Below are 16,627 nucleotides of genomic sequence, written 5' to 3'. Positions count from 1 at the left end.
TCCCCCCCCCGCCCCCCCCCCTCCACTCATCCACGGTGCACTCACAGCACCGCAGAGATGTGCCGCTTACAGGGCTCTTGGTGTAGACCCATTTTCTCTCTAATCCTCACATCAAGTATTTCCTCCATCAGGGCTGCTTCTAACCCTGTTCCTATCTCAGACCAGGAAAGTGAGGCACAGACAGATGAAGGCACCACTCAACACCACACTGCTGGTAAGAAGTAAAACCAAGACCTGAGCCCAGGCGGTCACCGTTCATTTACACACACACACACACACACACACACACACACACACACACACACACCCTATGCTCAACTTCCTGGGTCAAGGAGAAGGGAGCGGGACTCCATTCCCAGAAGCCCCAGGAGCAAGCCCAGCCAAAGGCCAAACACAGGCACAGAGGAGGCTGATCAGCTGCAGAGGACAGGAGCGTTCTAGCAGAGAGACCCACCCCCTTGCAAAAGCCAGGAGATCTGGATGCTGAGCTTTTCTGGGACAAAAGGGAATCAGGAATGGTTTACTGACAAAACACACCGATGTGTGTAGAGTATCTACTCTCCACAAACACATCTTTAGTATGTTATGCCATTTAGTCCCCATGGTAATCCTACAGAGTTTGGGATCATCATCCCCATTTTGCTGATGAGAAAGCAGAGGCTTGGAGAGGTAAAGCGACTTGCTCAGGATCACACAACCAGCAGAGGGCAGAACTAAGACCCTAGTCCAGGAGGCCCTCTCGCTCCGTCCCTCTTCCTGCCTCAGTCTGTCCACCTGAGACAAGGAACCAGCAAAGACTGCACCGAACAGGCAGGCACTCCTTCTGTCCCCCTGCACCTCTCTCGTCTGTCTGTCTGCCTCCCTCATGCTTCCTCTCTCTCAATCTCCACCTCTCCTTCTGGTCCTCCTCTCTCTGCTCCAGATTAGAGGCCTCCAGACCCAGGAGCTGCTGATGGACCAGTCTTCCCTCTACCTCCCCGATTCCTTGCTCACAAATCTGAGGTCTCTGATTATAAACGGTCCCAGCCCCTGCTGGTATCTTGGAAGAAAGAGCAGGAAGATGGCAGGGGCTATATTCTGGATGAAGACCAGTAATCACAATACCTTGGTACCCCAGCTCATATCCCTGCTTCTCACCCTCAGTTTTTCCTCTGATAAATGAGAAGCTTGGATTCCATCTGGTCGAAGGCCACCCCCTGCTCTGATGAGCTTCCTGGTTGCCTGGTGGGGAGGGTAAGCTCCAGGAAGGGCCTTTTCTGGACCACCCAGGCTTTCACATAGTTAGCTCTTTCTCTCCTTACAGTGGAAGAGAGTGTTTTATAGAGGGGTGCTCTAGGAGGAGTCCCGACTTCCTTCAAACCAGCCTTCCAAGAAGGGGCAAAAGTTGAACTTCGCTATGACTCATGCCAAGTCACGGGGTGACGGTGTGACCTTGGGCAAGAACCTTTCTCTGCCGCTCACAACCACATCTTTAAGATGGGCTAGGCGCTCTGCTAATTCTGTAAAGTGTCTTTCCGCCTCGACAGAGGAAGCCGGGGAGTCTTGCCAGGCGGGGCGCTCCAAGCCCTTCCCCCAGCGCTGGGGGAGGCACCAGGGGAGGGACTCAAGAGAGCGCTGAGCGCCCAAGGTCTTGGGACCCAGCCCACTCGCCTGCCCCGGGCTTCCCTGCGGCTCCAACCGGCTGGGAAGGAAACTGCGAACTAGGTGCCCTGACCTCCGGGAACACCTTCCCGGCCTGTGCTTGCCCGGAAGCCCGTCACGCACCAGGGAATGGAATCCGGCCAGGGGTGGGGGACCTCCCTTCCCCCGCTCCCCCGCTGCGCTTCAGCGACGCCTTTGTCCCCCCGGGCCCCGCGAGAGAGCGCGGAGCTGGTTCCATCTGTCTCCACTCCGCAGGGGTCCCTGGGGTGCGGCGGGAGCGCCCCCCCTGCCCCGATCTCTGCCCGCGGCCTCCTCCAGCCCGCGGCGCCCTTCCCGGCCCCGCACGGGGCGCCCCGGGGTTACCGTTGGGCAGGTGGCAGATGGTGGCGCAGCCGGCCTGGCAGCACTTGAGGTTGCTGGCGCATTGGGCGTCTGAGTGGCACTCCTGCGTACAGTTCAGGTCCGCCTGCAGCTGGGGGCATACGCCCGCTTTCTCTGCTTCTCTGCCTGGGAGGCGCACGGTCAGTGGGGCCAGAAGCCTTAGTCCCGGAAGACGCCCGCCTCCTGCTCCCGGGGCCCCAGATCTCAAGCTCCTAGGAGTTCTCAGTCTCTGCCCCTAGGCCCCCCCCCTTAAAGCCTTCAGAGGGCCCCCCTCCAGGCCCGGGGCCCCCGACACTTGTGAGTACAGGGCCTTGTCCTCAGAGCCCTCGATCCTCGGGGGATCCCCGCACATCTGAGCATCTAGGAGCTTCCGATGTCTCGGCAGAGGGTTCCACTCCTCCCCCCACTCCCCGACCCTTCTCCCCACCCCCCGCAACTAAGTCTCCACCTTCGGCACAGAGTGTCTGCCCCAAATTTCAGCCGCCATTGGTGTCCCCCACCTCCAGCTCACTGGACCGCACACCTTCAGCTCCAGGAGTCACCACCTCCACGGACCAGGGAATCCTCGAATTTTAGCCTTCGCGGGTCTCCCCACTTCCGCCCCAGGAATCCTCCATTTCNGTGCTGTGCAGGGAGGGGTGCAGGTGTGAGCCGCCGCCCGGGTGCGGGGATTTAACCACGCGCGCGGGGCAGAGTGGGGCAGGGGTGGGGCGACGCTCGCGGGGGGAGAGGGCTCAGCGGCCCCCGCGGGCGGGCTGCCACCTCACTCCATTTCACAATCCCCCGCGGTCAGGTGTCACTCTTGGCCCCGGTGGGAACCAGGAACCTGAGCAACTTCCAGGTCTGGCGCAGCTATAGACCAGCTGCGACCGGACCCTGGTCCTGCTCCTCCCTCCCCTCCTCCCCCCTGGGGCCTGAGCGCAGGGCTGCGGTGGGGCGAGGGCTGGGCCCGGGACCCCTGGGTCTCCTTGTAATGCCGGGAGAGCGAAGGGCAGGGCCTACAGGGAAGCGATGGAGCCTGGGATTAAGTGGTTAGATTTGGGGCGGGTGGATCCGCGTGTAGATCCCTGTTGAAGGGCTAGTGGTGGAGGCTAGCGTCCTGATACAGAGCACATAGTAGGCGCTACAGAAAAAGCAGTTGTTTTAAATAAATGAACGCATTTGATACAAGAACCTGAGGCCCATTAAGGTGAAACCCCTATTAAACAGTCTCAAGCCATTTTGGATACGTTTCCCTCTCTCTTATCTTATCTTTTCTTTTCTTTTTTTCCCTCCCTCTCTTTTCCACACCAACACGCTTTCGGGGCTGACTGTGTACCAGGCTCTGTGCTCATGGTCTCATGGAGTCTCACCCATCTTCCCAGCAGCAGAGCTATGAATTGAGAGTTACTATTATCATCACCTGTAAATGCCCATCAGAGATTTAGACTCTCCCCCCACCCCGCCAAGGTCCCATGCAAAGCTCTAGGGACAAGGTTCTGAACCCACATCTCCTTTCCTTCGAGTCCTTCTGTTTTTCCCCTTTCCATCATAAATATTCACTAGGCGCCTACTGTGTGATACCTATCGGGCAAGAAAATTGGTGTAGAGAAATCACGGAAGGAGCCGTCAGACCCTGACTGCACGGTGGTGGGGTCTGAGTGTGACTCCATCTTCATTAAGTCCCAGCTAAGGAGCCTTGAATGAATCATTTCCCCCTTCTGAGCTTCCACTCTGTCATCCACAAAGATGGTGATGGTATAAGAATTCAGGAAGAATGTGAATGTATTGTTACTGCCACGAACTCGCTGTGTACTCACTGAGGGCTGGGCCCGCCTGATTGACACAGGGACTCCAGCCCTGACACATAGCAGGTCGTAGATCAGCGGGTGTGAGAGCTCGGTTGGTCTCCCGTAACCAACAAGCCTTCTAAGCTTTAGAATCCAGGCTGGCAAAGGTCAGAACAGGGTTGCCCAGGGCATTAGACAAGGCCCTTCCTGATCCAACAATCTGAGGCTCTGTAATCCCCAGGAGGTCTTCGCTGCTGGAGGCTAGAGGGTACGGGGGACACCACCATTGGGATGACAGGTGAGTAGGGCTTTGGTCACATGAGCATATCAGGCTGCTGTCCCCACAGATGGCTCCTGCTAAAAGAGGCTGAGAATGCCTCCCCCAACTTCCCAGGGCCATCCTGGAGAGTAGAGGTGTGCGATGGTTGCCAGGGGCCAGGACTGTTTGCTCTCTGAGCTCAGAGAACAGGCAACAGCCGTGTGGCAGGAGGTGGGGGACAGCGCTGGGCACACTCCTGAAGCTCAGTCTAGGGCATACAGAGGACACTTTGAAAAGCAGGCAGCTTTAGCCTTTGGACCCAGTTGGCTACTGGGCCCTATTCAGCCTCCGGCACAGCTTCCCACCCAGCTATCCAGGCAGGGAAACTGCCCAGCCATGCCCCTCCCCAGCCTTCACACACACCCACCTGCCCCCCCTTCCCTGCTGGTTGGTTCTCTCTTCTTGCAGGAATGCTGGTTAGTCTTAAGCTAAGGGGGTTGGGTAAGACAGAAGATGGAGAAGAATTTCTTCTGTCAATGGCCGACAGCATGAAACGATGTTTCACTTTTGTGATCCTAGGCTCTGTGCTTAGAACGTTCATATATATTTTCCCTTCTCCATAAAAAGTAGTAAGGGCAGAAGCTTTAGAAGCAATACTTTCGGGTCTGAGTCAGAGATGGGCCACATCCTGGTGTTAAATAACACAAGTTAGGGGCGCCTGGGTGGCTCAGTTGGGTAAGCGTCCGACTTCGGCTCAGGTCATGATCTCATGGTTTGTGAGTTCAGGCCCCCGTCGGGCTCTGTGCTGACAGCTCAGAGCCTGGAGCCTGCTTCAGATTCTGGGTCCCCCTCTCTGTCCGCCCCTCCCCTACGGATGCTCTCTCTCTCTCTCTCTCTCTTTCTCTCTCTCAAAATAAGCAAACATTAAGAAAAATTTTTTAGGGGCGCCTGGGTGGCCTAGTCGGTTGAGCGTCCGACTTTCGCTTAGGTCATGATCTCGCGGTTCGTGGGTTCGAGCCCCGCGTCGGGCTCTGTGCTGACTGCCAGCTCAGAGCCTGGAGCCTGCTTCAGATTCTGGGGCCCCCTCTCTCTCCGCCCCTCCCCTACGGATGCTCTCTCTCTCTCTCTCCTAGAAATAAATAAAACATTAAAAAAAAATTTAAAAAAAAATTTTTTTAAAATAACAAAAGTTAGATGGAGTAAATTTTAAAGGTGTAATTGGCTTTGTTAATTGATTCACGAATCTACCAAGTAGAGGGGATCACCGAAGGGCTGCAGAAAAGGAAAGGTTTTTAAAGGGAAACAAGGAGCAGAAAAAAGGAAATCATTAACAAAGAATCTATTGTTTTGGGCAACATCACCCTCCTAAGAGGAATAGAAAGGGTGTATCAGTCGGTTTCCTAGGGCTGACCAGGAAATTCCCACGCTGACTAGTAAAATGTTAAATTTCTAGGGGGTTGAGACTGCAGTCAGGTTGGGTATTAAGTCTTGGTTTACTGACTTGGGACCTGAACCTAAGTGAAGCCGTTTGGGGCCTGTGGTTTTCTTTTCTTTTTTTTCTTTTAAATTTCTTTCCAACATGTTTTGTTTTGTTTTGTTTTGTTTTTTTGAGAGAGAGACAGGGCGTGAGTAGGGGAGGAGCAGAGAGAGAGGGAGACACAGAATCTGAAGGAGGCTCCAGGCTCTGAGCTGTCAGCACAGAGCCCACTGTGGGGCTTGAACTCATGAACCGTGAGATCATGACCTGAGCCAAAGTCAGATGCTCAACTGACTGAGCCCCCCAGGAGTCCTGTGGTTTTCTTTTCAACAAGAACTCCCTTTTGATCAGAATCTCTGCTTAACTGTACTCTCAACAATAGCTAAAACATAGAAAGAGCCTAAGTGTCCATCAATGGATGAATGGATCAAGAAGATGTGGTTTATCTATACCATGGAATACTACATGGCAATGAGAAAGAATGAAATCTGACCATGTGTAGCAACGTGGATGGACCTTGAGGGTGTTACGCTGAGCGAAATAAGTCAGGCAGAGAAGGACAAATATATGTTTGCATGTGTAGGAGGATTAGGAGGAACTTAACTGAGGACCGTGGGGAAGAAGAAGGGGGGAAATGGTGGGGGAAAGGGAGAGAGGCAAACCATGAGAGACTCTTGAATGCTGAGAACAAACTGAGGACTGATGGACGTGGTGGGGAGGGGGGATGGGCATAGAGGAGGACACTTGTGGGGATGAGCACTGGGTGTTATGTAGAAACTAATTTGACAATAAACTATTTGTAAAAAATAAAAATAAAATAAAATTAGCATTAAAAATAAAAATAAAAATACATTAAAAAAAAGAATCTCTGCTTAACTGAGAGATGGGCTCAAAATTTAAGGTATTAGCACTACTCTCGGCTATGCTCTATAGTTCTTTCAGCTTCTGTTGATCCCTTGGGCAGTATTCACAGGTCAGGATGTTTTTGCTCAATCGCTATGATATTCACAGGTTATGACTTTAGGCTCACATGCTTTCAATTGGTCATCTTTGTTCCTTTTTTGACATTTCAGTCACAGAGAGATCATTTGCTTGGTGGTTAGTGGCAATGAACACCCATTTAAAGCTTTTGAGAGAGCATAACACGGCAGGAAGTTGATCATGATTACTATAAACAGGAAAATTCCCAATATTTGGTGTGCCCTTCGAAGCCATGGTCCCTAAGGCCCAAGCCAATCAAAATTAAATAAGTCAAAGAAAGACCCCACTGAAGGGATTACTCTTTCAAGCCAAGTAGCTTACTCAGCATTCTTATGTAATTGAGTTTCAACTTCCCAGAAGTATTAATCCAGGTATAGCAGGTGGTGTTGGCCACAGCAGGTGTCTGTACGGGACCAGATGTCAAGCAGAGCCTTGTTTAGCTGTGTAATGTAGACTCAAGGGTCAGTGCCTTCTAATTTTGCAACAGTGTTAGTCATCAGGAACATTTGATAGGGTCTTTTCCAAGAGGGCTCGAGGGCTGTCTTCCTCCGACAACGTTTCTAAAATACCCGGTCACCAGGCTCTAGAATGTGACCAACAATTTCCTTTGAATTGGGATCTGGGAAGTCTTCTTTAACTTGTTGGTGATAGGCGTGAGCATAAGACTGTAGCAGCTTCCGGCAGCTGGGCGTACGAGCATGAGACAAGGGATTGGCAGAAGGTTGTACGCTGGTGGGATTCCAAGAAGTCTGTAGGATTTTCGTTAAGGGTTGTATGATTTGTCCAATGAAGTGAATGCTCCAATCACTGGTGATTACAGAAGGTGTATCCCAAGTGGGAAACACATTTTTTAACAGTTTTCTCCCCACACAGTGAGGGCATCAGCCTTGCAGCAGGGAAAAGTTTCAACCCATCAGAAAACATACAAGCAATAACAAAAACATATTGGTAACCTGTACCCGGCGGCAGTTAGAAAGAAATCCAGCTATAGGTGTCTCCAGCTGGAGACAAAGAGTTTTTCCAGGATTGTGGACCTGACAAGTCAGACATTGCTGGTAGACTATTTTTTTGCTATACTATAGAAGTCTCTGCACCAACGTCCATTTATAATTTGAGTCATCTTAAATGCCCTCTGAAGAGCGAAGGAATGCAAACACTGAAAAATGAGGTTTGTCAGGAAGCTGTTCCCCATAGCCCTGTCTGTTTGCTTCATTTTACAGCCGTTGTTTACCCACCTCAATTTCTCTGCTTGGGTTGCTGACTATTGCCATGTTACCAGAACATCAGGATGGCAAAGTTCTGGCAAGAGGGGCCATCACTTTAGAAGCAGAATGGATGTACCTCAATCTTACAAATAACAACATCAAGAAAACTTAGTGTCCCTTCTTATTGGACAAACCTCCCCAAGCAACAGAACACGGCAGGTAAGCCTAATGAGCTTAGCAAATCTTTTGGAATGTTTGAGGTTGAAAAAACGTAAGCAGACCACAAGTCTTAAAAAAAACCCACTTCCCTTTTAATGGAGAAAAAACCAAATTCTAATGTTGGACCAGCTTACTTTTGATAGTAAAACTTAACTCATTCCAAAAGAAATTGTGCAAAAGATACAAATAAACAATTCACCAGTAAGTAATGTAAAAACAAATAAATAAACAAACAAAACTCTCAAAACTCCCCACCCCATTCATTCCAATCTTCCTCAGTTCTCACCACACATAAAATTCCTTCCCAAAGATTTCTTTTTCATGAAACTTCTACAACTTTCTTTTTCACATTCAGATGTTGTCCTCAGTTTACCCTCTTTAAATAACCAGCCACACTTCGGGACAAAATTGCTTTCTTTTTCCTCAACAAAAATATATTTCTATTCCTCATATTTTTTTTCTTTTTTCTTTTTCTTTTTGCCAAAAACACACATCTTACTTTCTTGCATAGAGAGCTATTTCCCTTATCAGAACGTTTTAACTCCTTTTTTAAAAGTTTTATTTATTTCTAGGAGAGAGAGAGAGAGACAGCGTGAGCAGGGGAGAGTCAGAGAGAGAGGGAGTCACAGACTCTGAAACAGGCTCCAGGCTCTGAGCTGGCAGTCAGCACAGAGCCCGACGCGGGGCTCGAATCCACGAACCGCCAGATCATGACCTAAGCGAAAGTCGGACGCTTAACCGACTAAGCCACCCAGGCGCCCCTAGAATTTTTTAACTCTTACAAACCTTCATTTTTAGTGCAAGTTAATAACTAAGCAATTGTGACCTGGACACCAACATTCTCAAGAGTGGCAAATTGACAAATACATTTCATAATTTTTAGAAATGTACTTTTGATAGTATAGTATTATTTTATTTTATTTTTAAGTTTATTTATTTATTTTGAGAGAGAGAGAGAGCAAGTGTGCACAGGGGAGAAGCAGAGACAGAGAGAGAGAGAGAGACCCAAGCAGGCTTCACACTGCCAGTGTGAATCCAATATGGAGCTCAATCTCACAAACTGTGAGATCATGACCTGAGCTAAAATCAAGAGTCAGACACTCAACCTACTGAGCCACCTGAGCGTCCCATATAGTCTTTTAATAAAGCACAAAACATGTTTTATAACAGACTCAAGTTTATCTTTAGTTTCTCTGTAATAAGGAAACCAAAAGTAGATAAACTTAGGTTCAGTAATTATTGTTGCGGTATTTTATCTTCTTTGGAAATGATCTAGGTATTTAGTGAATTTAACTTATCACTTAACCCAACTCAGCAGAACCTGAAGGTGTTAGGTTACCAAAAAGATTTGGGAGACTATTTAAAGTTTACCTAAAAATTGTTTCATTTTATTTACCCCTCTTTACTTGTTAATAACAATTATGCTTAGATTAACCATAAAAACTTTATCGGACATCAAAATCCTTCATTCTCCCAAGCTATTAAAAAAATGTTCTTTTGTAACAGAGATCATATCAACTTATTTAACCCAGGTTTTAACCCAGGCAGAATAAAAGTTTTCATTTTAATGCTGATAACTCTGAAGGCATGTCTATTTTTTAAGTTTATTTATTTTTTTAGTAATCTCTGCACCTAATGTGGAGCTCGAACTCACAACCCCAAGACCAAGAGTCTGTATGCTCCTCTGACTGAGCCACCTAGGGGCCCTACGACATGTCTATTTTATTTTATTTTATTTTATTTTATTTTATTTTTTAAAAATTTTAATGTTTGTTTATTTTGAGGGAGAGAGGAAGAGACGGAGTGCGAGCAGGGGAGGGGCAGAGAGAGACACACACACACAGAATCCAAAACAGGCTCCAGGTTTCAAGATGTCAGCACAGAGCCCGACTGTGGGGCTTGATGGGGCTTGAACTCACAAACTGTGAGACTGTGACCTGAGCCGAAGTCGGACACTTAACCGACTGAGCCCCCCAGATGCCCCAGGACATGTCTATTTTAACTAAACAAACAATCAAATGTTTTCCCAGATCAGGTGAACTTGAAAAAAAAAAAATAGGGGTTAGTTTCTATTTTTCTGAGAGTTTTAGAACGTCCAATCCTTACAAGCGCTTACTTTCGAATCTACTAAATAGGGGTCTTTTACAAATTAATTTGAGGAGTACCATCCCAAGTTAGAACAGTATCTCACATGTACAACATGCACATGAACACACAGATTTAAAGTCCTTATAGTTGCTAATACTCGTGAAGAAGACTTTTGAAATTTGCATTTGTCCCTAGAATTCTTCTTAAAGAGACTGTATATTATATATAGAGGGATTTGGGCACAAGAGACCTTTTAGCAGTGTGTGTTTTTAAGAGGGCTCTTTCCCTCCCCTCCCTTTCTTTTCCTTCAGTCTTCAGTGATTGTGAGCTGTGTTCACATTTCAAAAACATGATAAGATGTATAACTTTAAGGGACAGAAAGAACGCAAGTTTTTCTAAGGACTTCGGTTTTCTAAAGCTTGTAACTTACAAGCTGTTCAAGATAAATGGGGAAAGTTCAGGGATTGGGAAAGGAAAAGGGAACCTTAAGTTGCCTCCAGACCTGTATTTCCAGTTCTGTAAAATTTGTAAAATGTGGAAAATTGCTTTCCATTCCTCAAAGAACCTGTTTGTAACTTAAATGTCATCGAAAGTTGATCCACCTCTTCCAGCTCCATTCTCCTCACCTTGCTTCTTTCCCTTTGATGATATAGTTGTCATTTTAAATATTTCTGGCAGTGTTGAATAACACCACCCTCCCCCCCGTTAGTGTCAGAAGGGTCCCCGAGGAGGGTGCAGAGAGTATCACCTTTCCGAAATCCAGACTCAGTCCCAATGGGAGCCACGAGAAAGAACCAGGCACCTGCCTGTCCCAGGCAGGCAGAAAGCCAACCCCAGTGACAACGAGACAAGATAAGAAGACAGTAGCTATCTCTTGGAGAGAAAAGATCAATAGTCAGTCAATGGGTCTGGATTTGGAAAGGAAGGGACCATGTGAAATTTTCTTTTCCTCCCTTGAATGGGCACTAAGAACAGAAAGAAATAATAAAAAGTTTAAATTCCTGACATAGTCCTCTTTGAGTGGGGGGACAGTCCTTTTTCACACATCTAGGTCTTTTCAGAAATGGTAGAAATTGGCAGGTGGGGTACTTTTGATCTAGACTGATACTCGTCATACCTCAGATCTAATGCAGAATGTTGTATAGTTGTACTTTACAAATGATGGTTGAATAGAAGGGTTTAAGCCATTTTTATAGTTGTGCTTCACAATGTAACTTAAATAAGGACTCCCTCAAAATATTTCTTCGGTAAAATATGCATAGTTGGCTGCCCAGAATGAGCAAACCATGAGTATTTGTCACCAACTGGACCTGAATGATTCGCATGCGATCCAATGTCCATATTGTACCTTCTCACTTCTCACCAGGGCTGCTTTCACCCTTGTGGAGTGAGTCACACGCAGGGAGTGTGAACACCAGAGCCGTTCATCAGTCTGCCTTACTCTTCATCTGTTCATGGATACTTATCTACCAATGGTTTTTAAAAGAATCATGAAACAAATCAGGAGACTCTAGATGCTGGCGAGGATCTGGAGAAACGAGCACCCTCCTACACTGTTGGTGGGAATGTAAACTGGTGCAGCCCCTCTGGAAAACAGTGTGGAGGTTCCTCAAAAAATTAACAACAGAACTCCCCTATGACCCAGCAATAGCACTGCTAGGAATTTACCCAAGGGACACAGGAGTGCTGATGCATAGGGGCACATGTACCCCAATGTTCATAGCAGCACTCTCCACAACAGCCAAAACATGGAAAGAGCCTAAGTGTCCATCAACGGACGAATGGATCAAGAAGATGTGGTTCATCTATACAATGGAATACTACATGGCAATGAGAATGAATGAAATCTGGCCATTTGTAGCAACGTGGCTGGAACTTGAGGGTGTTATGCTAAGTGAAATAAGTCAGGCAGAGAAGGACAGATACCACATATTTTCACTCATATGTGGAACAGGAGAAACCTAACAGAGGACCATGAGGGAGGGGGAGGGGGAAAGTAGCTAAGGAGAGGGAGGGAAGCAAACCATGAGAGACTCTTAAGTTCTGAGAACAAACTGAGGGTTGACGGGAGTGGGGGAGAGGGAAGGAGGGTGATGGGCATGGAGGAGGGCACTTGTGGGGATGAGCACTGGGTGTTATATGGAAACCAACTTGACAATAAAGTATATTAAAATATATACAAATATTAATATATATTTATTTGATATTTAATATCTATTAAAATATGTATATCAGAAAAAAGGAGTCAGGAAATAAGACCATATCCTAAGGGATTGTAAACTTGAGTTTTTCAACAACATAAAATTCCATTGTTTTAAAACAAACAAACAAAAAGGCTAAAGCAAGTCCAAAGGCCCTAAGGCAGGAACACGTCTGATGGATGCCAAGAACAGTGAGAAAACCTGTGTAGCTGGGGCAGAGACAAAATCGCACAGGGCCACGTGATACGGGATGTCTTCTCAGTGTAATGGGAAGTCACGGGCTGGTTTCCGCTGGAAGGTAGGGGGATGAGCTCATCTGACTTATAATTTTGGAAAATCATTTCAGCTGCTCTAAACGAATGGATTGTGAAAGGGCAGCTGTGGAAACTGGAGATACAGTAATGAGTTTTTTCTTTCGGTTTGCTTGACTGAGCAAAGGATCGATGGTAATGGTTCCTTATATTAGGCAAAGGATCCTGAATCACTTGGCGCTGATCAGTCCATCACATCTGGAACACAGGGCTGATTTATTAGACATTAGACTTGTCACTCTAAGAAAGATAAAATCACAGAGAAACGCTGTGTGGTGACCAATTCGTCTTTTGGGATGCCTAACGTTATTAGTCTGAGCCCCTCCAGGCTGCTATCACAAAGTACCACAAACAACACATTTATTTCTCACAGTTCTGGAGCCTGGAAGTCTAAGACTAGGGCGCCAGCATGGTCAGGTTCGGGTGAGGATCCTCTTCAGGTTGTAGACCGTCAACTTCTCATTCTCTCCTCACGTGGCAGAAAGAGCTGGCTGGCTCTCTGGCCTCTCCTTCGAAGGACACTAACCCCATTCCCGAAGGCTGCCAACCTCACGACCAAGTCACCTCCCCAAAGTCCCACCTCCAAATATCATCACCGTGGGATCAGACTTTCATCATACAAATTTGGGGGAGACATAAACATTCAGCCTATTGCTCTTTCTGGGCCTTCCTGGGATGGAAAGGTTGGAGACCCACATAATTGTCATGAATGTCATCCCAAAGGGAAGCATGTTGGAGAACCATGAAATCTTCCTGCCCCTAAGAATAATGTGGCAATGTTTAGACATAACTGCAACATTTTTTACATCCTTTGTAACTCCTTGTATTAAGAAGTGAGGGTCTATGTCCCCTTCCCTTGAATGTTGGCAGGCTTGTGATCGCTTCAATCGATAGTCTAGTAGAAGTGATGCTATGGATTTCTGAGGCTAGATCATAAAATGTCCCACAGTTTCTACCTTTTCTCCTGGAAGTTTCTATTGGAATACTAGCTCATGGAGCGCTGAGCTGCCGTGGACGAGGTCTGGCTATTCTGAGGCTTCCATGTTGTAAGGAACCCTAAGGCTCGTGGAGAGGCCACAGGTAAGCACTCTGGGCCACCATCCCAGCTAGCCCAGCCTTACAGTTATTCCAGCCCAGACACATGAGTGAAGAAGCTTCTAGATGATTCCAGCCCCAGTACGGAGTCACCTCCAGCTGTTTGAGTTTTCCCAGCTAAGGCCCGAGGCATTATGGAACAGAGACACCCTTCCCACTGTGCCCTGTCCAAAATCCTGACCCATGGAGTCCATGAACATAGCAAAATGATTGTTATTTTACACTAGCTTTAGGGTGGTTACTATGCCCATAGGTAACTGGAGCAGGTAAAAGATGTTGGTAGGGTTTTCTATAATCCTATTGGGCCTGTGAGTGAACTATGTAGAATTAGAATAGGCTCTCTGTCAATTACTGAGGTTAACCCACAGAAATCATTCTGCAGCATAAGTGAAGAAGAAAAATCCAGCAAGTAGGTTCATCATTTGCAAATGGTCACCTACTCCCCATCCCTTGAGAATAGTTAAGAGCCGGCCATTTGGAAGCAAGAAGTTCTGGTTTGAAGCCCAAATCTACTACTTCCTAGCTCTGTGACCTTGGGCAAGTTATTTAACCTCTCTGAGCCTCAGTTCCTTCATTTTTAAGGTGAAGATAATAGTTCTAGTCTCATAATGTCAACATGGATTAAGGGATGGTTTTTTTGCAAAGCAATGAGACAGTGCCACCATGTGAGCAATAGCTCTTGTCAAAATGCCCTGCAGGTGCTCTGGGCTCTTTGTAGCTGGCCCTGCGCCATCTCATTGGGCTCCAGTGTTATCTTCCTTCACTCTGACAGCCTCGGGTTCTGGACCAAAGATACTCTGCGCACACACTCTGTGATGCCTAAACATTGTTTCCCTTTGCAATATCCATGATGTGAAGTAGAAAGAGAGGAAGAAGGAAATTCTCCCCTCCTCCCCTCAACATCTTTCCCCGGGGTTTATCTAATCATATCCTCCGTGTATTCCCGGGAGGTGGGCAGGGCAGATTTTATCACACCCACTTCATAGATGAGAGATCTAAGGATGAATTGGCATCTCAAGGTCAGGCAGCACAAGACAGGTCCTGAGAGCAGTCTACATACACAGCCAGTAGGCCAGGAATGAGTGTGGAAGGCTTCACAGAATCGTCTAAGGAAGGAGCAGACATGTACAGCACATTTTCACGGTGGTTGTTACTCATCTCGATCATTGCATGGCACCTAGCAGCACCCCCAACGGTAAGTAGAGCCATATCCAGGGTCACCTTGACAAGGGGAGAGCAGGGCTGCCTTCTCCCTGTTGCTGTTGAACTCAGTCCCCAGGCCGTACCATCGACCCCTGCTACATCGTCTTCCATCTAGAAGAATCTCCAATATCCATCTCCAACCCAGACCTCTTGGTACATTGCATTCTCTTCACAGTGGCCAATGGGTGACTTGGAAAAACAACTAAATCAGGCCGTGATATTCCCACGCCCCAAGCCCTTCGGTGGTTGCCCACCACCCCGGGAATCACAATCTTATGCGCTGCCACAGCCTGCGAGCAAGCCGCTGCCTACTTCTGTATTTTCTCCTACCATACAGGCCTTTGTGTTCCTGGACCGTCCTGGATCTTCGCATCCCTTCTTCCACCCACACCCTCCCCCCATACTCACATGGCTCCTCCCTCCATTCAGAACCACCCAGACTAATGTAGGTCCTCTTGGCCCCGCACCCTGTGTGACTTTCTTCAGAGCAGTTATCACTATCTGAAACGTATCTTGCCCATCATTGTTTACTTGTGTACCTTCCCCCAGCCCGGCTAGAATGCCAGCTCCACGGCTATGACCCAGAGCCCAAGACAGTGCCTGGCACTCACAGTGGGCACTCGGTTAGGACACGGTTATTGAGTCCTTCCTGAGTGCAGGCACTGACATCTTCACATGGATTAACTCCCTGAGTCCTCACTAACAACCAGAGAGCTATGTAACCTTACCACCCCTCCTGCTTTGCAGGTGAGTCAGATGATGACAGAGAAGTGAAGTGATTTATCTGCCCACAGAGCTAGTAAGTTGGCAGAGCCAGAATCTGAGGCCATGGAGTCGGCTCTTTGCCTTCAGTCACCGCATACACTCTCCCTAATAAACATTTGCCGAACAAGTGAGTGGTTGAATCAATGTCGACTCAACATTGATTCGCCTCAATGTTCTACAGGCACCCTGGACTCAACATTTACAAAACTGAACTCACGGTCCTCCTCTCCCCCCACAAAGACCTGCTTCTCCATTCTTTCAGGAAGCAGACCCTTGTCCTTAATTTTTCCTTTTCTTCGCCTCCCCCATGAGAAATCTGTCAGTAAAGCCTGCTGACTGTACTTTCTCACGATCTCCTCCCCAAACCATCGCTCTCTGATGAATACAGGCCACCCTCCTCTCCCATCTAGACAACTGTCATGCCCCCCACGCAACAGGCCCCACCCTTCCTCCCATCCAGCCACCAGGTTCTAAGAAGCTCAGGCCCTTTCTCTGGCCTTCCGATAAAGCCCCAAACTCTTTGTTTTGCAAGGCTCCTTGGATCTGGTCCCTACGTTTACTCCCATTACCATCTCACCCTGGCCCCCCACTTATTCTCAGAGTGTCTTCTCTTCTTCAAGCTATCTCTTGCTTTCCCATCTACTTAGCACTCTCCCCCAACACACACACCTCCCTCCGAGTAACTCTTGCTCACCTCTTGGGTCTCAGCTGCAAGTTCACGTCTCCAGGACATCCTCCTGTCCACCACCACCGCCAGGTCCCTTGCTAACTTTTCCATCACACCTTGCACTTCCCCTCCACAAATGGCCACCACATTCACTGTTAATCTCTTGTTCAATGTCTCAAGGGATTTCCTGCTCAAAGGTGAAGACCATGAGAGCAGAGATTGTCCGTACTTATGCACAACAAATATTTTATATTAATTATTCCTACTAATTTATGATTTATGAACTCACTTTCTTTAATATATATAATATATACGTATATACACATTATATATATGTATTTATTTATTTTATTTATTTATTTTAA

General features: G+C 47.5%; 1 protein-coding gene across 1 annotated transcript in view; it reads right to left on the bottom strand.

Moving 5' to 3' along the window:
- Positions 1 to 16,373, bottom strand: part of WFDC2 (WAP four-disulfide core domain 2) — a 20,054-nt gene extending 3,681 nt beyond the window's left edge. The window contains exons 1-2 of the mRNA XM_077765298.1: positions 16,265 to 16,373; positions 2,005 to 2,148 (exon numbers count right to left, since the gene is read on the bottom strand). Of these exons, the coding sequence (XP_077621424.1) occupies positions 2,005 to 2,148; positions 16,265 to 16,373 (253 nt within the window). The remainder of the gene's footprint in view (positions 1 to 2,004; positions 2,149 to 16,264) is intronic.
- Between the last annotated feature and the right edge of the window lie 254 nt (positions 16,374 to 16,627).

Source organism: Crocuta crocuta, unplaced genomic scaffold, assembly GCF_008692635.1.
Source record: "Crocuta crocuta isolate KB4526 unplaced genomic scaffold, BGI_CrCroc_1.0 scaffold477, whole genome shotgun sequence".
Classification (NCBI taxonomy): Eukaryota; Metazoa; Chordata; class Mammalia; order Carnivora; family Hyaenidae; genus Crocuta; species Crocuta crocuta.
This window is presented reverse-complemented; position numbering and strand designations above follow the sequence as displayed.